Here is a 23220-nt window from a genome sequence, read left to right on the forward strand (position 1 = left end):
GGCAACAAACTTATCTCATGGTTTTCAAAGAAGCAGACTTCAGTAGCCACCTCCACAACTTAAGCTGAATATGTTGAAGGATCGGCCTCATCAACCCAGAAGAGTAATGCTGTGTTTGAAGATCTCCTCAACAGCCACGATGACTGGTGGTCAACCAATTGGTGCTCTACAACTGCTGACGTGGAAAGCAATAAAGACAAGTCTTCATCTGAAAGGAACTCATTCTGATGAGTCAACCATAATCAATGGTATCGACTGACAACAATGATCAGTCGATCAGTAATTATCTTTAACTTACCCCTTGAAAATCAGTTATTTCATTTATGAATCTTATCTCTAACTGATCAGTTTGTTTCAAAATCTTTAACTGATTGTTGGAAAATAAAATATCTGAGAAGGACAAGTACTTTTAAAAAGGAAAATCTGTATTTGATTTAACTTGTCCTGATCATTTCTCAAAATCTTTTCAACCTTTTGCCTTTGTAATGAAAATCTTGAGAATCTCATTGATTTGACAAAATGCAATGATCTTTCTCACCTTTTGAAGCTTATGTCCTCTGTAGTGATGGCGGACTTGAAATTTTCCTTCAAAACCATTTTTTTGGCACAGTTTTCGAAAAACTTTTTCATCTTCCTACTTGGTTAAATTGTCTATTTATACCTTGATGTGTTCGCTTGTTTTCTGCATCAACTAACAACTCTCCACAGCCTTCAGTGTGAGAAAAATCTCAATCTTTCAAAAAGTTGCAGAGAAAATTTTATTCCGACAAAGGAGAAATCAATGACTGCAAAGTCATGGAGTGGGAGAATGATGCTCACATACTTAGTCTTCACCGGACCCTTCCACTGGATCTCAACGTCTCTCCAACGTCAAGCTTGTGTCTACCCTCACTTATATCCAGCGACGCGAGTGTCTTCCATCCTCATGCCCGACCCATATGGTTTGAAGTACCTGTCTCACAAAGACGGACTTCACCTGGTTCTCAGGCGAGCCTCACACCTTTTTGTGAAGCTTTCATATGGTGCAACAACAAGGAGCAGGAGCTCGTTGTCAGCCGGCGCAACATCGACAGTGGCTGTCCTCACGACTGTCACTGATTCGATCTTCCTTTCCCACACACTTCCCAACCTATTCTCCTCTCTCTCTTCCAAAAACCCCCTCATTTCTCTCATTCAGTTTGCATGATTGCCGCTCTTTCTCATCCATCTCTAAGAGCCATGCAAACTAACCTCTGTCCCTTTCTTCGTCTCCCCTCCATTCACTCCTCACCCTCATATTTCACTTTCTTCTTCTAAACCCTCATATTCTCCACCTCCATCACACATTCAGCACCTTTCTCTGGATACTCTTGCGAGCCTCATTCAACCCTCGCGTGATCCTAGCTTCATCCTTCAGTCAATTCTTCAATTTTGATGTTGCCAAAAAGGGGGGAAGAACTCAGAGATATATCCTCTCAAAAGACTGAAGCTGATTAAGCAAAATGATCATCAAAATGATCACGAGGAAGGTTAGCCAGAAAGACCTCAAGTCAACGGAAAAAAAGTGTGAGTGGAATAAGCTTTGGAACATGAAGACTGAAGATGAAGATCAAGAAGTTCAAGGCGCAGACAAGCAGACTGCTGGAGTCCACGGGTTTCCCATGTGTTTTGTTTTGTTGTTTTTACTCCCTTGTAAGTCTTGCCATACCTCAACTGATGTCTCATTAGTTTTTCTTTTAATGAAAAGAACTTCTTTTGATCTCAACCTGAAGACAATGGCTTTTTGTCCAGGCTCTGATTAATGTTTTTCTGTCTTGTCCTTGTTCTGTTTTAAACTGTTGTGTTCTTTCTCTTAGTACAAGTTTAGGTTCTATTGTTAAGGGGGAATAGTATTCACCCTGTTTTAGAAGTTGTGCTCTGAGTTCAGTCTTTTTCTTGCTTAGAACTGTTGTGTGGTTTTGGCATCATCAAAAAGGGGAAAATTGTTGGGAACTTAATGGAAAAATCCATATGCTTCGTTTGTAATAGACTAGAACTGCTCGAACTCAAGTGTTAGAGTTCGTTTTCTAGCTTAGTTGCTGTTCTGAAGACTGAAGACTGAAGAACGAAGTACGGAAGACTGAAGACTGAAGTTGCCGACTGAAGAATCAGTCTTGAACTGATCACTTAATACGTGCCACGTGAAATCAGCGGACTGATACTAAAGTCAAGTATCAGTTAAACATTCTTCCTCGGACTGAACCTCCAACATTCAAAAGAAGCCACGTACTCCAGAAATACAGCGACATTAAATGCAGAGATCTCAGGATCGTCCTTTCTCTGCAGAGGTCATTTCTATTTGGTGATTACTTTTTCAGAGACGTCGCATCTCCTGCTCTTCAACATAGCTGTTCTCACCAAACAAGGAACCTCGAAGATTGAAGCCTCAGTCCAAGTTCAAATTACTCTCTAACGAAAGAAATCCTGAAGACCTTCTCCGCCAACGGATCTATTCAAGACTTCTCCTATAAATAGCGCTCGAGGATCACTTCAATCTTCACCGATTCAACAACATAAACTGAAACTCTGCCAAAATTGTTTCTCAGCCAAACCTCAAATTCCCCAAAGCATGAATCGAAGAAGATAATCCCAAAGCCGAAAATTAGTCACTGCTGATTATATAAATTCTCTTAGACCTTAGGCAAACCTTATTTATCCAAAGCCTAGGTCAAACTAACTCCAAAGAACTTGTTCTTTGAAGTTTAGTTGGCAAGATTTCAAACCTCCATTCGACCTATAGAATCGAGTGTTTGAGTTGCAAAGGAGTTTAGAAAGGTACTCTGTCTCCGTGAGATCCTAGTGCCAGTTGGTGCTAGGAGTGAGAAATCTAACAAGGTGTGTTGGTACTGAAGATTGGATCTTCAGTTGTTTCGGTTGTGTGCACCCGAAAGCACACGGTTCGGTTTGCTGTGTACCCATAAGCACTAGCATTGGTTTGCAGTGCACCCGTAAGCACTTGCAGAGTGAAGTTGTTGGTCTGATCAACCGACCGTGGATGTAGGAAGTGTTTTCCGAACCACGTAAAAATCTCTGTGTTATTTACAGCTTTCAGTACTTAATTTCTTACTTGTGCTCTTCCTTTCATCAATTGAAAACTGATTAATTGCAAAAAAGAAACTTAAGACTAACAACGTGCTCAACCCAAAAGGCTATTGCGAAACAAAAGTTTTCTGCTGCGTGTGTTATCAGTCTGACTGATCTATTTTCTGATAGTCAGTGAGCTTTATAATATCTCTGTCTATCAAACTCGACTGAAGCCTTACGTGCATCAGTTAAGCCCTTGTGACTTAACTGATAACTCTTTACTGAAGAGTCTTTCAGTATCAGTCGTCAACCCTGTTTTGGTCAAAACTCTTTTCAGTAAACATATGTCTGAGTTTGTGTTTGAAGTTTCGTTTTGATCTCTATATTGAGATCCCGAAAATAGCCTATAGGTGTATTCTCCCCCCCCCTCATACACCTATTCGAGACCCTCCGGACCTAACAAATTTACTAATCTACGATCGTTGCTGCTCTAGCTAGAGTAATTGATTAATTGTGTGATCTCTCATCATAGCTGGATTAAACTGGTAATTAGGATTAATAGGTTGATTATGTGAATTTGATTAACGAATTTACAACTATGGGATCAGTCGTTTATCATCTGAATTTTATATTTGATTTTTATTTGCTATGTTTTTATATTTAATCGATCCTCATTATTCTGGTTGTCTGTCTACTGTGATAGTTTAATTTGGAAGTACTTAGGTGATGGCTGGTATGTAGAAATGCAATTAGAAAGGAATGGAATGGAATGACAATGTCAATTGAATGGAATGAAATATAGGATTCCTATGGTTTGTATTTGCAAGGAATGAAATAATAATAATAATAATAATAATAATAATAATAATAATAATAATAATAATTTTATTATTATTATTATTATTATTATTATTATTATTATTATTATTATTAATTATTAATATTATTTTTATTATTGCTATTAATATTATTTATTTATTTTTATTATTTTATTATTTTTACTATTATTATTAATTTTATTATATTATGTTATTATTAAATAGGTGTGCTGATTATGGAAAACACATACTTCTTAAATAATAAAAATTCTCCAAAACTATCTTATCTGAAAATCTTAAATATTGAACCACCACCATCCATCTAGATTTCATTAAAACTGCACCACCCACCTTATCACTCCCCTATTGTACGAAAGATTTGATTGACAATATCATTCACTACATCTGATAAAGCATTTGGGCCTACAAATAGCTTTAGTGCATCACTCACCACCTTATTCATTAAATGCATTAATTGAATTTGTCCAACCAAACGAAATAATGAAGATTTCATTTAATCAATCTTATCTGAAAATCTACACATTTGAATCATCATCGTCCAACCAGATTTCATTAAATCTACACCATCTATTATTTATATCTTATCAATAAATCAACCTCTATATATATATGGTCTTTTTTTTCATGCTTTAACACACGATAACCCTCTTCCATCTTGTATCAACTTATCTTCTTTATCTAATATTTTATTTTTCATGACTTCTTTCTGAAATCCTAATTACACAATTGACGAAAATAAACATCTTTGTCGTGTGTATGTGGAGAGATCTCAAGAGTCGAAAATTAGAATAGGCCAAAGAAAAAAAAATTATGGGATCGTATTAAGGATGTTTACAACTAGGAAAAGTCAGTCCAAATATGTGTGATCGAAGTCCAAGATCACTCGAATGCAAGTTAATTTGAATTCTATTTCAAAATTCAAAAAGTGTATACAACAAGTGGAATATCTTAATCCAAGTGGTTGATAAGGTCTTTTAGATTGAGAATGTGATTATTTTGATCAACATATATATAATGAAAATTGTTAAATCCATAAACCCGCGCGGTTCTATAAATTTATTCATTTTTGCTTTCACGCATTCAAAGTATATTAATACCCAAAAATCTAAGATACTAATGAAAATGTGACATGTGACAATAATTATAAGTTTAATGTACCATACAAATTTAATCCAAAAAATAACAATTAATTTTAACTAATATAATGAAGTAAATAAAGAAATAGAAAAAATAGGCAAAATTGAAAAAAAAAACCATTAAAAATAATTTTAAAAAAAAGAAAAAAAAATTGTAAGGTTGAGATCGGTACTCAGGCACCCATTGGTGGTGTTGGGTCCCTTGAGGGTTGAAAAGACATGTGTATGGGGAGGGGGGAGAATACACCTGTACGTTATTTTCGAAAACAAGGTTACTTAAAACCAACACTTTTGTTCTCAAAGACAGTTTGACTGATTTGAAAATGCACGCTTCAGATGACAAGGGGTGGCGAATGATACTAAAACGAAGGTTCAGTGGGTGACTTCAGTTAATTGATCTGGTCAATTAACTTCAGTCCAAGTAAGGCTTCAGCCGTGTGTAAAACAGAGTAGAATTACTAGTTTAACTGACTATCAAAAGATTGATCAATTAAATCTATAACTCTAGCAGCAGAATATTAAACTTGGTGAAATAGCCTTGAAAGATTTTCTTCACTGAGAATCCCTTATTTATTCTTTTCAGTTAATTAGTACTCCCTCCGTCCCATTATTAATGACACGTTTTCCTTTTTGGGTTGTCCCGTTATTGATGACACGTTTCCTTTTTTGGAAAAAATAAGGGGTGAATTAAGCATTAAAATACTCCCTAATTACCTTAAATAAATCCTAACTCTATTATCTCTCTCTCTCCTCCCCCCCTACCAGTCGCCGCCTGCCTCCCTTCTCTCTTCAAACATCACCGCCCGTCGCCTCCACCGCCACCACCGCCCTCGCGCCCCCCACCACCCGGTTCTCTCTCTCTTTCTCCCTCTCTCCTCCCCCCTACCAGTCGCCGCCTGCCTCCCTTCTCTTTTCAAACACCACCGTCCGTCGCCTCCACCGCCACCACCGCCCTCGCGTCCCCCCACCACCCGGTTCTCTCTCTCTCCTCCCCCCCTACCAGTCCTGCCTCCCTTCTCTCTTCAAACACCACCGCCCGTCGCCTCCACCGCCACCACCGCCCTCGCGCCCCCCCACCACCCGGTCGCGCGCCGTTCATCTTCTCCTTCCTCCAGCGCGCCGTTCATCTTCTCCTTCCTCCCGCGTCGTCCTTCCACGTCCGCCGTCCATCTTCTCATTCCTCCAGCGCGCCGCCCTCCTCTAGGGCTCCGATTTGTGGAGTTGTGGATTCGAGAGGAGGCCGTGGATTTGGGAATATAGGGCTCCGATTTGGGGATTTAATTTCGAAACTTGTTTGGAATTAATTTCGATCTGATTTCTGAAAAATTTGTTTGGTTTCTTCGATTTGGTTTCTGAAATCTTCGATTTGGTTTCTTCGAATTCTTCGATTTGGTTTCTGCAATTTCTTCAATTTTGGGAAGAATTTTTAATTTTTGTTTGGTTTCTGCCATGGAGAGAGGGAAGGGAGAGATAGGATGGGGGGAGGAGCCGACGAGGCGGCGCTCGCCGGCGCCGGCGCCGCCGTGTACCGGTGAGGCATAGAGAGAGGCAGTGTGTGTGACTATGTGTGTGTTTTTAATTAAAATAACACTACACATCTAATTCCCTTAATTCTACTTTTCTTAATCTCCGTGCCGAAAAGAAACGTGTCGTTAATAACGGGACGGATGGAGTATTAGTGAAACAGAGTTATGCGCAAGTACTGAATATAAAGCAAGTAAGAACACAAGGGATTTTTACGTGGTTCAGAAAACAACATTTCTACATCTGCGGCCAAATGATTAGTCTGACAATCACTCGCTAATGCTTACGGGTGCACAACAAACCTAACCACGATGCTTGCGGGTGCAACGCAAACTTGACCACGATGCTTGCGGGTGCAACGCAAACCTATCTGCAATGCTTACGGGTGCAAAGCAACCTATACTGAAAGGAAACTCCTTACAGCAACCAACTCATAGAGTTGGATTTACACACTTAGCTTGCGGGTGCTAAGGAACCTAACTGTTTAGTTTACTGGTACTAAACAACCACTGAGCTTGGTTTAAGTCTCAAGCTCGATTACAAACACTCTTCTCGCTCATTTGAAAAGGGGTATTGTAATATACCAACTAGGATTACTGAGTACAGAATCTCAAGTAATCAGTAACTAGGCTAATGATTTATCCAAGTGAAAATCCTAGTTACAACAAGAGAGTTTAGGTAATCAATAAAACTGATTTCACAACATTTAGATCCTCTCTTCATCGATTCAATGCTTAAGAAATTTTAAGCTCTATTTGATATTCTAATGTGGCTTCGGCATTGAGGATTAAATCAGAATCTTCTCTTTTCTCTCCTCTCTTCTTTTGACTGAGAGATCTTCTGAGCTACTTATAGGCGTCTCTGAGGAATAGATCCGTTGGTGGAGATCTTTTTATAAATTGCATATTTATTTAAATTGAGCATTGAGCATTTACACGAGCTATTTAATTAGCGAATCCTGAAGAATTATTACAGTTTGAATTATTTAATCCTAATTTTTTTTTTATTGTCCAATCAACTCTAGTACTCTACCTTCCTACCACCCACTCTACACTGTGCTTTGTACCTCAAAGCAACCCCAAACATCAGCTTTAAACCATGCCTAAGAGTGGCAGTCAATTCCGTAGTGCTCTGCTTATTCAAAGCTTTACTGAAGCCCTTCATCATGGCTTTTCCTTACACCTTCAGTAGTTCACAAGGCTTCTTCTCTTACAGCTAAGGCTGTCAAAATGGGCCGAGAATGGCCCGGCCCGATGGGCCCGCCCGTAGTTTTGGTCGAGCTGGGCTAGGATTTCCAAGGCCCAAAAAAATCCGGGCCTCCCTGGCCCGGCCCATGCGGCCCGCCGGGTCACGCGGCTCGCGGGCCAAAAAGTCCGCCAGGCTTTCGGGCCCAAATCGGCCCGACAATATAGAAGGTGAAAATTTCAAAAATTTATATCTCCTCCCAAATCTCAATCGGCCAATCCCAATGGACCCAACCCAATCTAAGTCCATTTCTTCAATTGACGACAATGACGAGTCGAAGTCTAACTTATGATATAAATTAGCAATCAACAATCAATATTAAATTATTTTTACTTGAAAGATTTATTTATTTTTGATTATTTTTGGTGGTTGTTATTTGATTCCAATTGATTTGATTACTGTATTAATTTATTTGTGAATAAATCGTTTTCAGTTTTTGTTGTTTTTGCAATTAGTTTTTGTTTTTTACTTGTATTCATATTGTTTACATTTAGTTTTAATCATATTTGTTTACATTTAATTTTAGTCAATTACGTAATTTAAATGTAGATTGTTTAAGGCCCTTTTTATTTTATCGAATTTGTCTTCAATTTTTTTCCTTAAATTTGATTTAATTTATTAATTTTTGGAAATATATATATATATATATTAATTTATCAATTTTTGGCCCGTTTTGGCCCGACCCGCCCGGCGGCCCGTATAGGGCCGGGCTGGGCTTCATTGTTCGAGGCCCGCTGAAATTTTGGGCCGGCCCGACCCGGCCCAAAAAATTACCTAGACCCGCTGGGTTAAACCGGGCCGGCCCAGCCCGCAAGGTTTGACAGCCAGCCGAATTTTAAGTGCATCAAGGTAAGAACTCAAAAGCTATTTTCCTACTTCCTAGTTAAGTAAACAACCCTTCATTGTTTTTAATCCTCACAATTCTAAACCATTCCACAGCAGTCAGCCGAAATCAGAGCACCCACACCAAGGTAACCACTTGTTTTACCACTTACCTCTCTTATTCATACATCGAGCTTCAGTTTAGTTCAGAAATGAAGTATAAACTATGAATACACACATCACTTCCACATAGCATTTATAGATTATACATATAAGTGATTGAACAAAATGACATTCACAAATTATTTACATAAATGCATACAATCTGTGTACATGATTGAAGAAAAAGAAGAAAGATAAGAGTCTTGAATTTTAGTCTCTGCTTTTGAATTGGTGGTGCATCGAGTCGGGATGCTGCATATGTTTGCGTGTGAGAGTCGAGTCTGAGGAGTAGTGGAACGGCGGCTCGTCGCTGCTGGTTCATCGGAGAGGGACGGCGGTCGGTGCCCGGCGTGCACCGTCGTCTGTAGTTATGTGAGTAATAGGCCAAGGGATTTGAGGAGTGGTAGAGAGAGAGAAGAAATGGGAAGAGGGAGAACAGAGGCTGAGGGGCGAAGGTCTTGCCAGAAAGTGGAGGGAGGCGGCGGCGATAGTTTTCGCCGTTGTCAAGGTGAGAGGCGTCGTGGCGGCTTTGCCGTCGTCGTCCGCCGGAGTAGAAACTGAAACTTGAGGGCGGTGGTCGTGGATTGGGGCTTCGGCTGCCGTATTTCAAGGCACCGCTCCTCGCCGGGGCCGTGAGCGGCGCAAGGTGCGTCTGCGTGTGTGGGTTTTGTTTGAGTGAGAAGAGGGGTGATGGCCGGCGGCCTTGCTGCCGTCGACCTGAGGAGGGAGAGCCGAGCGTCGTCAGCGGCTGTCGCTGTTGCTCCGGCAAGCTTCGGCGGCGGCGGATTTCCGAGGGAGAAGGGGGCGGATTTCTGGCGTGAAGAGAGAGAGAGAGAGAGTGGATGGGGGCGCAGCGCAGCTAGGGATGAAGAAAGGAAGGGTAGGGTTTAAGTTGCTGGGCTGGTCTGTTGGGCCGGGTCTTGGGCCGATTTTTATGAGTGTTGGGCCCGTTTTTATTATTTAATTGGGCCATGTCTATTTTTTTTAGTTGGTCTGCTACCTAATAATTTTAAAATGGGCTATTCTTATTTAATTGAGATTGGGCCTTTGCTTTTAATTAACATTGTGTTTATTTTTATTTTTATTTTAAAGGATGATTTCATAATAATATCATATTATTATTATGTGCATATTTTAAGTAATTACTTACCATATGCTAAGTATGCATTTGCATCATGCAATAAAAGTATTCATGATTTAATTAGTTCTTTTTATAAAACCAATTATTAAAGAAAATCGAGTGAGGATATTGTTAGTGTCCTTGACTCAAGAAATTTAGTTTTCAATTATTTATTCATGAAATTTTGAAAACCCAGCGTGATCAATCATAGTAGTTAAGTGCACCCACTAAGACTTTATGTTAGTTTCAGGATATGAATTGATTGAAGAACTGATTATTCGTACTACGATTTTTTTAATAAAAAATTAAAAATCGGTTATTTATTTTATCCCCTCTGCTACTCATTGCAATTATTTTTCCTCTTGACAGAGCTCAGCATCAACAGTTTACTTGCTGTATTCGGTGCCGGAGTCAGAATCGGTTTCCGGTGGCGTTGGGGGCTACTGCGAGAAATATCCGCCCCCTTTTCTGAACAGAGGTAAATTTCCGGTCGCATTCTTTCTTTCTGGTCTTCACTTTACATGTTATATTGGTTTTTCAAAACAACTTCTTTGTTGTATCATGTGCGCGCGCGAGAGAGAGAGAGAGTATTTTGTGGGTTTTAGTAGATGTTTGGTTTTGGGGATTTTTTTCCTAGTGTGTTTATACAACATTAATCGCTCATAATTTACAATGTGAGAATGAGTGCGTGGCTGCTGCTGTAGTTTGAGCACTTTGAAAATGAAGTTATCCATCATACCCAAGTAACAAATTCTATCCATCACACCGAAGCCACAAATTCTATAAGTTTTGCACAATGGTGTTGGTTTCTTAGATGATCTTTTGAGCCAATTGGTTGTTTTTGTGCTAGAAATTTAGTTGCTGGAAATGTATCGAACTGATGTCAGAACTTTGAAGTTCATAGGTTTTCCTGATATTCTTCTTGGATTAAAATAAAATATTGCAACTCTTATTCCATTGTAGTTCTGTCATGTAAATTCCTTGATTGTATTTTGTTCCTGAAGCGTTTATAATTTAAGTATTAATGATTCTTTTTTTTCAAATGTATCATTGGTATTGCTTACGTTTTCATTAATAAAGTGAAAAACCGATTCTTTTTGTCTGAAATATTAGTGTAGTACTAGTAAACTGTATGGGGTTAACTTTTACAAGAATTGTGAGCAGTAATATTTCTCAGATATAGCCTGTGTATACTACCACAAGACGTTTTAGCTTCTTGGTATTGCCAGTGTTTAGATATATTAATGTGGTAAACCAGAAATGAAAACTATCATTAGATGCATTGACTACAATACTTATATTAGCTCTTTCAGTTTTAGCAGATTTGAGTTCTAGCATGACTGAATATTGTCGATGTAATTTATTCCTTGCTCTCTAGTTTGTATTTGTAACCAGATTGCACGGTTTGAACAGGATATTGAGTTGCTGAGGAATCCATTGCAGCTGCCACCACATATTGGGTACTATCACCATCACTTTTCAGTGATCTGCGAACTGATGAGGCCAGTCCTTCTCGAGAAAGTCCTCTTCACCTATAATAAGAACCGTGTCTCCTCCTTTACTTGTGCTCCTTCACCTCCCTACTCCTACATTCAAGCACAAACTTATGTGCAGGCATATATGAAATGGAAAAAGGACCCCTACTTTGACTCGATTGATTCGATTCACAAGTCCCTTGAACTGAAGCCCATAATCGCTGTGAAAAATTTCTTTATCACAACATCTTCCTCGCCACATGACAAATATTCCATTCCCATCTCAGCTGTCTCCAAAAAAGGCTCAGAATTTGATATAAGTATCAAAGTTATAAGGTTCTTGAGGAACTATCCTTCTTTCTTTGAGGAGTTTAAAGGTCCTTGTTATAATTTACCTTGGTTTAGACTGACTGATACAGCCATTGAGCTTGATAAAGAGGAAAGATTAGTATATGAAGAATTTAGAGATGATATTTTGGGGAGATTGAAGAAGTTTATAATGATGAGCGGCAGTGCACAGATGCTTCCTTTAAAGGTCATTAAGGGCTTGCGGTGGTATCTAGGTTTGCCTAATGAGTTTTTCAGGGATCCTACTGAGTATATCGGAGGTGATGGCCATTTTAGGATTGTGGACATAGAAGATGGATTAAAGGGGTTGGCTGTAATCGAAAGTGATAAAATCTTGTCAGTGATGCAACAGAATGCAATGAGGAAGGGAATATACAATGGGGGTGCTGATGAGGCAATTGCATTTCCATTGTTCCCGTCTAAGGGGCTGCGGTTAAAGCAGAAGATAAAAGATTGGTCGGATGAATTTCAAAAACTGCCGTACGTGTCTCCATATGATGACTACTCATATTTGAATCCGGACAGCGACATATCAGAGAAACGGGTGGTGGGAGTGATACATGAGTTGTTGTGTTTGTTTGTGGAACATGCTGCTGAAAGAAAGTCGCTTTTTTGTTTGAGGAAATACTTAGGGTTGCCTCAGAAGGTTCACAAGGCCTTTGAGAGGCATCCGCATATCTTTTATTTGTCGCTCAAGAATAAAACCTGCACAGCTATTCTGAAAGAAGCTTATCGCGGCGAGAAGGCTATTGATCCGCATCCACTTGCTAAAGTGAGGAGAAGTTATATTGCTATGATGAAGGAATCAACAGAAATTATGCGGAACAAGAGGCTCAAGAATACCAAGGCTTCTGATCAACAAAGTGTTCTCTCCGAAGATGGAAGATCTCATCCTACAGAAGCGTGACTCCCTTTTCAGATCACACTGAAAGTTGTTCCTTATACTCAGAGGTTGCATGTGTGCTGCAGTTGATCTGACTCTCTCATTTTGCATGGGCTGCAAAATTAATTTGATTATGTTGATAATTATGATTACTGCTTCTGTGGAAACACGCATCTACTAGTAAGCTCTACTTGAACAAACATGACAATCTGGATTGCATTGATCAACATGGGAAAATGAATATGAGTGATGGCCGCTCGCAACCCTTGGAACATACAACAACCCTTCATCGAAGTAGAACTACTTTAAAAAATACACTTTTTCGTCAAAATTTCAAAATTATAAATAATTAGTTTTTTTCTTTCTGCTACTCTAAGTCATAAAATATATTTTTATTATAATTTTTTTTACTCATAGAATTTATCACATTTTCATGATTTGTAATTATTATTTTAAAAATGAGTTTATAGTCTAAATCTGTCATATATGATCATATTAAATATATAATAACATATTTATGTTTAAAATGATCACAAAATGTTCAGTAAATGTATATAACATATTTAATAAACATAAATAAAATAATCAATATATATATATATATATTTTTTAAAATAATAATAAAAAAATTAATACAGATTAGATTTATGAATGGACTTTTAACATATGTATTTAATTATTCTTTCTTTGTTTCATGAACATTTAGTCAACAAGTATAGAAAGAATTTTGAACATTTAAGATTAATAAAGCCACTATATAAAGAATATGCACTTATATAGCCATATAGGGGATTGAAATAAGTATAGAAAGAATTTTGAACATTTAAGATTAATAAAGCCACTATATAAAGAATATGCACTTATATAGCCATATAGGGGATTGAAACACAATATTTCGCCCTCCATCTTAAAAACATAAATGTTTGGCCATTTTTTGTAATTTCGAACTGTAGTGCCCTTAATTTGGCCAGACTAGAACGGAAATCAATGGCTTTTCCTTAGCAACCCAAACATCAGCTTTAAACCATGCCTAAGAGTGGAAATCAATTACTTAGTCCTCTGCTTATTCAAAGCTTTACTGAAGCCCTTCATCATGGCTTTTCCTTACACCTTCAGTAGTTCACAAGGCTTCTTCTCTTACAGAAGAATTTTAAGTACATCAAGGTAAGAACTCAAAATCTATTTTCCTACTTCCTAGTTAAGTAAACAACCCTTCATTGTTTTTAATCCTCGCAATTCTAAACCATTCCACAGCAGTCAGCCGAAATCAGAGCACCCACACCAAGGTAACCACTTGTTTTACCACTTACCTCTCTTATTCATACATCGAGCTTCAGTTTAGTTCAGAAATGAAGTATAAACTATGAATACACACATCACTTCCACATAGCATTTATAGATTATACATATAAGTGATTGAACAAAATGACATTCACAAATTATTTACATAAATGCATACAATCTGTGTACATGATTGAAGAAAAAGAAGAAAGATAAGAGTCTTGAATTTTAGTCTCTGCTTTTGAATTGGTGGTGCATCGAGTCGGGATGCTGCATATGTTTGCGTGTGAGAGTCGAGTCTGAGGAGTAGCGGAACGGCGGCTCGTCGCTGCTGGTTCATCGGAGAGGGACGGCGGTCGGTGCCCGGCGTGCACCGTCGTCTGTAGTTATGTGAGTAATAGGCCAAGGGATTTGAGGAGTGGTAGAGAGAGAGAAGAAAGGGGAAGAGGGAGAACAGAGGCTGAGGGGCGAAGGTCTTGCCAGAAAGTGGAGGGAGGCGGCGGCGATAGTTTTCGCCGTTGTCAAGGTGAGAGGCGTCGTGGCGGCTTTGCCGTCGTCGTCCGCCGGAGTAGAAACTGAAACTTGAGGGCGGTGGTCGTGGATTGGGGCTTCGGCTGCCGTATTTCAAGGCACCGCTCCTCGCCGGGGCCGTGAGCGGCGCAAGGTGCGTCTGCGTGTGTGGGTTTTGTTTGAGTGAGAAGAGGGGTGATGGCCGGCGGCCTTGCTGCCGTCGACCTGAGGAGGGAGAGCCGAGCGTCGTCAGCGGCTGTCGCTGTTGCTCCGGCAAGCTTCGGCGGCGGCGGATTTCTGTCGTGAAGAGAGAGACAGAGAGAGTGGATGGGGGCGCAGCGCAGCTAGGGATGAAGAAATGAAGGGTAGGGTTTAAGTTGCTGGGCTGGTCTGTTGGGCCGGGTCTTGGGCCGATTTTTATGAGTGTTGGGCCCGTTTTTATTATTTAATTGGGCCATGTCTATTTTTTTTAGTTGGGCTGCTACCTAATAATTTTAAAATGGGCTATTCTTATTTAATTGAGATTGGGCCTTTGCTTTTAATCAAAAACATTGTGTTTATTTTTATTTTTTTTAAAAGGATGATTTCATAATAATATCATATTATTATTATGTGCATATTTTAAGTAATTACTTACCATATGCTAAGTATGCATTTGCATCATGCAATAAAAGTATTCATGATTTAATTAGTTCTTTTTATAAAACCAATTATTAAAGAAAATCAAGTGAGGATATTGTTGGTGTCCTTGACTCAAGAAATTTAGTTTTCAATTATTTATTCATGAAATTTTGAAAACCCGGCGTGATGAATCATAGTAGTTAAGTGCACCCACTAAGACTTTAAGTTAGTTTCACGAGACCTATTAAGAATAGAATTTCTTGTAGACTTTGTGGATTAAGGGGATTAGCGCTACTTTCCCAAGATGAGTTTATATGATTATGATCTTCAGGCTTTGCCTAACCAGGTGGGCTTACTTTCCAAATGTATAAAGTATGATTAAATTATTAAGCTCTAAATGTTTCAATGAAATGCAAATTGTTTATTCAATAAAATGCAAACTGTTTATCCATTAAAATATTTTGTGCACTCTGCTCCGTTTAAGGCTCGCAACAATGAATCGATTGAGGTTCTCTCTTGACCTAACACGTTATTTGAGAATTGTGTACACCTATTAGCTGACCTGGTAGGTTGATCTCCATCGGGCACTAATCATGTATGAGGCGTTATAAGGGTGCTCGACGGGATGTGTTCCGGAGCATTGGGTCCCAAATGGGAACTTAGCTGGGTTACGCCCTCAGTTCAAGCAAGCGGGAGTAATGGATTCGTCGGTGGCTAAAAGGTCCGGGATCACAGCGAGTAACGGAAAGGGAGTGTGACATGTGCGCACAAATGAAAGAAATTATTTTAACATGCTTAGAAGTCCTTTCAATTTAAAACCTTCTAAATCATGTCAAATATGATTGGATAAACTGCTCTTACAAAAATATGAAATGTTTATGAAAATGCATGCCCAATGAGTACATTAGTACTTAGCCTAAAAATACTTTCAAATGTTTTCAGGTTGGCTGGCCGGTGCTGACGGGACTGAGCTGAGGCTAAAGTTCAATTTCTATATAGACTTCCGCTGTAGTAATAACTCTTATACATCTTTTGTTTTCTCAACTTAAGATGACTTCATGTCGAGCTTCAATTTAAAATTTCTAGTTTCGAGTTAATGAACGTCGGTTGTCAGAAACATGAAACAAAACTTGTGATCCAAAGGGGCCTAGCCCGACTCGTTATCTTATTATTCGGGTTTTAACAAGGTTGTTCCTTGTTTATTTCTATGAATTATTCACACCTCGATCATACTTATTCATTCAAGAATTGGGGTGTGACATCACCCCATACTTCTTTTCATCTTTTATTGCCATGTGTCAAAATTCAATTGGTGTATTAGATTTTATTTAGATAAACTTTTATAATAATTTTCTTTATAAAAAATACATTAAAATTATATTAAAGTTTTTATTATATTCAACTCTATAAATATAACCTAATTTCAGTATATTTTCACACACAAACCAAATCTCTCTATTTCTTCTCAATTTAACATTTTGTTTAGTTTTTTCCTTGCAAATTTGTTTTCATTCTAAGTTATGGATCCAAATCATCCCAATTACTTTAATCCAAATTCTCAAAATCATCAAAATTACCAAGATTATCCTAATTATGAAGATTCTGCAAATTTTACATCTTATCCGACTCACTTTTTTTTCCAAATTTCGAAAGCCAACCAAATTCTCAATTTTATCAAACTCAATTTTCTCCAAATCTATGTCAAATTCCTACATCTCAAAAATAATTCACATAAGAAAATGGCACCCGCAATTTGTTTATGGGTGTTCAACGCCCAAACAAAAATCAGAAATGAGCAAAAATGTAGCTTGGTGTGTGAAAGAAGATGTAGTCCTTATGTCATCTTGAATCTATGTTAGCGAAGATAGCATTCGAGGAAAAAATCAGAAGGAGGAATCGCTTTGGGCACGTGTTCATAAATTGTATCACAACACTGAAGCAGAAAATCTGAATGAGATTAATGAACGAACATTGAATCGATGAAAGGTTGTTGGAAATGTCTTAACGAAAACGGAAACAAATGGGTTGTTGCTTGCAGGGAAGCAAATGCTCGAAGAAGGAGTGAGATGAGTGACAATGATGTTGAGAAAGAAGCTCATTCCATTTTCGAAGTAGGTGGAAGCAAATTTCTAGACTCGGTTGTATTTAATGAAGTTATGAGTAAACATCCTAAGTGGAATCTTCATTATAGTACACATGTTTTTCGTCATCAAAGTGAAAATGTTAAGGACTAGCAAAGTGGTGGCAGTTCGAAAAGATCAAAGACTTCAGAAGATAGGGATTTTCTATCTCTTCTAATCCAGAAACTCCAACATCTGAATAGTCAACTCCGACTAGTCACAATCTGAATCTACTAATGAATCTCTTGTTGCTGCAGAAATTTGTGTAATGAGACTCACTAGAGATGCCGAAGTTGAGTTAATGAAGACTCGAATCGAACTAGAGCGCAAAAAGTTGCAAAGAAACGCAATGAAGATGAAAGAAACAATATTGCTTCAATTGTTGGTGAAAGATCACTTATCTCCATAAGACAAAGAGATGAAACGTCAACTATTTAAAATTGTGTTTGAAGAGTGAATGTATTTTAATCATGCATTATCTATGTACTTTTGTACTTTCTTTGTGTGATTTAGTTTATTTACTTTCTAGTTTATGTACTTTCTATTTTAATCATGCACTGTCTTTGTATTTTATTTTGTTGGCAAATTGTGTTATGAATTTGTTCTGCTTTTAATTAATGAATAACTATATTTCATCTAAAGTTTACTACATGTATGATTTAAATAGCACTGGATCCGTTTTACTCTCTAAATTAATTATCTTTTGTACAATCACATGCATAAGTGCATTTCAGACAAAGCATTACCAAAACATGCAATTATCTATTTCTGACAAAGTGATGAGGACTGGAATACTCATCAGCGCTGTACTTAGTAATCCAAGCCTATTTTACCTAATTATTATTATTATTATTATTATTATTATTATTATTATTATTATTATTATTATTATTATTATTATTATTATTATTATTATTATTATTATTATTATTATTACAGAAACTAACAGCGCAGGTACGATCGAATATCTTAGATAAAAGAGTAAGAAATCCACCTAAGTAGATGGAGTGAAGAATGATTGCACAAAGAAACCTTCCCGCGTAGCCAAGTAGCTTTCCCGTGCAGCCGCGCAGCCAAGGTACTATCCCACGCAGCCAAGGTACCTTCCTGCGCAGCCAAGAAGCTTGCCAGCGCAGCCACGCAGCCAAGGTACTATCCCACGCAGCCAAGGTGCCTTCCTGCGCAGCTAAGAAGCTTGCCCGCGCAGCCACGCAGCCAGGATGCCTTCCCGCGCAGCTACGTATGATAGTTCAACTTCGGGAATAAGACCGTTGTACTGAGTTTTGGGCCCAATTGACTAGATGAGTGGGCTTTTAGAATTAGGGTTTGCTCACAAACTATAAATAGCACATCTATTGGAAAACTGGAGGATCAATTCATTTTGGAGCAACACACTTGTAATATGTAACTCTCTCAAAGTATAGTGAAACAACTAAGAACCTCCCGTGGATGTAGGTCTTGATGGCCGAACCACGTAAATCCGTGTGTCGTTTATTGCTTTCTAGTTACTAGTTTATAGTTTAGGTGTTGGTGATTCCGTGCTTCACCACTTGGTATAACAAACACACTTCCAATTTGTTGTGTTTCGTAAGTCCCGAAAAAATTGTTTTGGGTTTTGTATGTTTTGTATGTTTTGTGTTTCCTTTCATCCACCAAACTAATATATGGTGAAATTACCTAGCTTATCTATAAACTTTTTGTACCTTATTGATGTTAACAAATCATATACAAGAATTTTAGTATAGCTGCTATAATTCTTCATGTGAGAGTGAAGAATAAGTGTAAGCATAGTACATAAAATATTACTTTATGCGCATTTTTAAAAATTTCTTAATGCGCATAAAATATTTTTATGCGCTTAATTAATAATTGATGCGCATAAAATAGGTGAATAAAGCATTAAACAATAATCATGGGCATAAAAAAAATACTAGAATTGCGCATTAAAAATACTTATGCGCAAAATTTAATGTGCATAAAAAAATAATTATGCGCAAAATACTTGAATTACGTAAAATACATATGTAGAGCTGTCAAAACCTCCAGGCCGGGCCAGCCCGGCCCTACACTGGCTGTCGGGCGAATTAGGCCAAAATGGATCAAAGTTGGACAAAACTTATCACAAATTCTCAATTTTATAAAACCTATTAACAACGTATAGATATACAACCACACACTTCACTTTTTTATTTTATTTAAAATAAAGTATAACACACACAAAATCAAGCTAAAATAATATCCCAAAAAAATAATTACGTATCGCACGCTCTTCAAAAGAATTATTGGGTGGTTGAATTATACAAACCTAGGATCAGTACCCAAATCTGTGGAGTGAGAAATGGGTCCGCTTGCCCCCATAGAAACCCCTAACGTGGGGACCACAAGCTGGACAACTGGTTGCATGGCCCCGCTTGCCCAGAGAAATGAAATCTGCTTTTATCAACGCCTCCCACCTAATTCTACATTTCTTCATCCCTTGATAAGCCACAGCAATTGATGAAGAAGAAATTGGCTTTCTCCCCTGACCGTTTCCTTAGCACAGAACCGTACGTTAGGCGATAGAGAATATAATTCTTTATTTTTCTTTTATCGGTGGTCATAGATATACAATCACTAAAAATATATCATAATTAAACTCATAAAAATAAATCATTAAACAATAATCATGGGCAAAGTACTAGAATTGCGCATTAAAATTACTTATGCGCAAAATCTAATGCGCATAAAAAAATAATTATGCGCAAAATACATATGTAAGGCTGTCAAAACCTCCGGGCACGGGCTGTCGGGCGGATCAAGTCAAAACGGATCAAAGTTGGACAAAACTTATCACCAATTCTCCATTTTATAAAACCTATTAACAACATATTGATATACAGCCACACACTTCACTTATTTATTTTATTTAAAATAAAGTATAACACGCACAAAATCAAACTAAAATAAAATCTCAAAAAAATAATTATGTATCGCACGCTCTTTGAAAGAATTATCTAGTGGTTGAATTATACAAACCTAGGATCTGTACCCAAATCTGTGGAGTGAGAAATGGGTCCGCTCGCCTCCACAGAAACCTCTGGTGTGGGGACCACACGCTGGACAGCTGGTTGCATGGCCCCGCTTGCCCAGAGAAATGGAATCCTCTTTTACTAAAGCCTCCCACCTAAATTTACATTTTTTTTCGTCCCATGATAAGCCATATCAATTGATGAAGACAAAATTGGCTTCTCTCCCCTGACCGTTTCCTTAGCACAGAACCGTATGTGAGGCGATAGAGAATATAATTATGTGTTTTTTTTTCGGTGGTCATAGATATACAACCACACACAATCACTACAGCAATATCATAATTAAACTCATAAGAAACATTTCAAGTATCCAACAAATCTAAAATAGCGAAAAGATAATCTGAACTGACAAGTAACAACTCATAACCACAAATCTTTCCTTAATTATAGAACAAAATGATGGGCCAATTTGGCTCGAAAGCCCAACGGACTTTTTTGGCCCGTGGCCCGCTTGGCCCCGCCAGGCCGCATGTGTCGGGCTTCGCTTTGATATTTGTAGCCTAACCCGGCCAAAACTACTGGTGGGCTGCACAATTTAGGGCCCATTTTGAAAGCCCTATCATATGTAATCAGTACACGAATCAAGAAATGCGCAACAGACTTTAATTGCCCCCTATTTTGCACAACATACTTTAATTATGAATTCCCGTATAAGCTAATAGATTCACGCATAATGTTTAATAAAGCGAAAATATCAAAGTTAACAAAAAACACATATTGCGCATTAAATATAATTATGTGCAATAAAATTAGTAACCAAGTTTTGAACAATTAAACTATTGTGCACTAAATGAGCATTAAAATAACTAGATTGCGCAAAAAAAATTGCGCAAAATAGTTTAATTGCTCAAAACTAGGTAATAAATTTTAAATACATATTACGCAATAACACACATTTGTGTAAAATAACTAAGTTGCGAAAACTAAAATAAATTGTGGAAAATAACTAAATTGCGCAAAATAGATTAATTGCGCATAAAAAATAAATTGAGCAAAATAAAATAAAAATGGGCAAAATAGGTAATCAATTGCGCAAAAATGGATAATAAATAGTGCAAAAAATAAAATAAAATGAGCAACATAAAATAAAAAATGCGCTAAATAATTTAATTGCGCAAAACTAGGTAATTGTGAATTAAATTGTTAATATCTCGAATTTGTAAATTTGTAGAAACTCTTTCTGCGTGAATATCATTTCGGAAACAATTTTTGGAGCATAACTGTAAATTAGTATAAATTGTCAATATAGTCGCATATTCATTACAAATCTTTAATTCCGACATCTTATATCTAAATTTCATGCATTAAATAGCGCATAAATAAAGTCAATATCTGCATTTACGCATAATTGACATAAATTTCACATAAATTATAAAATATGCGCGTTAATCTACTCCCTCCGTCCCATAAGCTTAGGCTTGTTTTCCTTTTTTGAATGTCCCATTTATATAGACTTGTTTCCATAAAAAGTAATATTTTTTTACTCATTTACTATTATATCCCTATTTAATTCTTCAATTTACTCTCACTTTAATACATCATTAAATAATAAATATGGGCATACTAGGAAATTTACTCATATATTTTCATTTCCAATGATTTTTCTTAATCTTTGTGAAAATCCCAATCAGCCTAAGCTTATGGGACGGAGGGAGTATTAATCTTGTAATACACATGAATCTTTATAATGTGCATCTACTATGCACATAAATTTCAGTATTACGCACTTGCAACCCCGTAAATTATGAAAGTGCCTATCTGCTAATTGAATATTCCAAAATATTAATCAATTCCCAATCATTTGTACTTTATATGACACATCACAGCTTTGTCATCACAGCTTTAGGGCTGGTAAACCGGTCGGTTAGGTTAGGTTTACCGGTTAACCGGAACCGAATTAAGCCATATGCAGTAACCGAAAACTGAACCGATTTACGAACCGGTTAACCGAATAACCGGTCAAACCGATTAATTCGGTGATTTCAATTTCGCCCAGAATTAACCGGTTAATTTGGTTAACCGGTTAACCAAATAACCGAATAACCGAATTAATCCCAAATAATTCAAAATTAATGAATTTGTAAGAAGTGAGATTCAAACCTTGGCCTTTCAAAGAAAGGATAAGATCCTATCCACTTCACCAACTAATTTTTTATGCTTATTTAGAACAAAAAAATATTTTATAAAGACTTGTAAGGTTATATTAAAAAAAAGAACAATTCTAATTCTAATAAATAAATTCCCAACCTAAGCAACAATTTAACCACTTACTAGTAAACAAACAAGACAACTTATTAGTGAACAAACAAGTTAGTCAATTTATAAATCACTTACTACTTTCTCTTTAAACATCATATAAAAAGCTCAATTTACACATAATCAAGACAACATCAAGACTAAAAAAAACTAATTAACAAGAAAATGCCTACACATGCATATATTTAGGAACCAAGCTACTAATTAACAAGCTACTAAATGAAATTCACGTAAATTAATGCCGGAGAGCACCTATGATGGACCAAAACATGCAAAAGACGGACAGCAAGTGATCAGGCAACCGAGATAATATAAAATTCTTTTTGTTCATGGTCTGTGAATAGAATGCCTACTGGCACCTAAAGAACTCTGCGTTACACTTAAAGTTCAGTAAAAGGCCTCACTTCCAAAAACTTGCTGAGATCTACTATCAATCTGCAAAATGATTGATTTGCTGCTCATGGAGGCGTCCCTTGTTAAATCAACAACTATGGGAGCACGAGTAGCACCACCTTCCCCAGTTGGCTGTATAGTTAAGGGTAATCAGAAGGCTTGAGTTTATTCTTATGTTAAGAGATAAAAAAATTTAAAAATTGATTATGAGCTTGCTCACGACTCTCACCAATGCAGGATGACCAATTAGACTATTTAATACAGCAGACTTACCTGCACCCTGATAAAAATGTCCCAGTCAGAAGTTAACCCGAGGAAAAGACAACAAAAAGATAGGTCACCAGGTAGCTCTTAAAGTTCAAAGGTAACAACTAA

The 23220-nt window shown here is 37.4% G+C and overlaps 1 protein-coding gene across 1 annotated transcript; it reads left to right on the top strand.

The window, feature by feature from the left end:
* The first annotated feature begins 8652 nt into the window (after nt 1-8652).
* LOC131011946 (protein WHAT'S THIS FACTOR 9, mitochondrial-like) lies at nt 8653-12846 on the top strand. Its single transcript, XM_057939846.1, has 3 exons — nt 8653-8757; nt 10260-10368; nt 11304-12846. The coding sequence occupies exon 3, from the start codon at nt 11388-11390 to the stop codon at nt 12618-12620; it is 1233 nt and encodes a 410-aa protein (XP_057795829.1). The 5' UTR covers nt 8653-8757; nt 10260-10368; nt 11304-11387; the 3' UTR covers nt 12621-12846.
* Nucleotides 12847-23220: the final 10374 nt, after the last annotated feature.

The sequence above is a fragment of the Salvia miltiorrhiza genome, chromosome 2 (assembly GCF_028751815.1).
Source record: "Salvia miltiorrhiza cultivar Shanhuang (shh) chromosome 2, IMPLAD_Smil_shh, whole genome shotgun sequence".
Lineage (NCBI taxonomy): Eukaryota > Viridiplantae > Streptophyta > Magnoliopsida > Lamiales > Lamiaceae > Salvia > Salvia miltiorrhiza.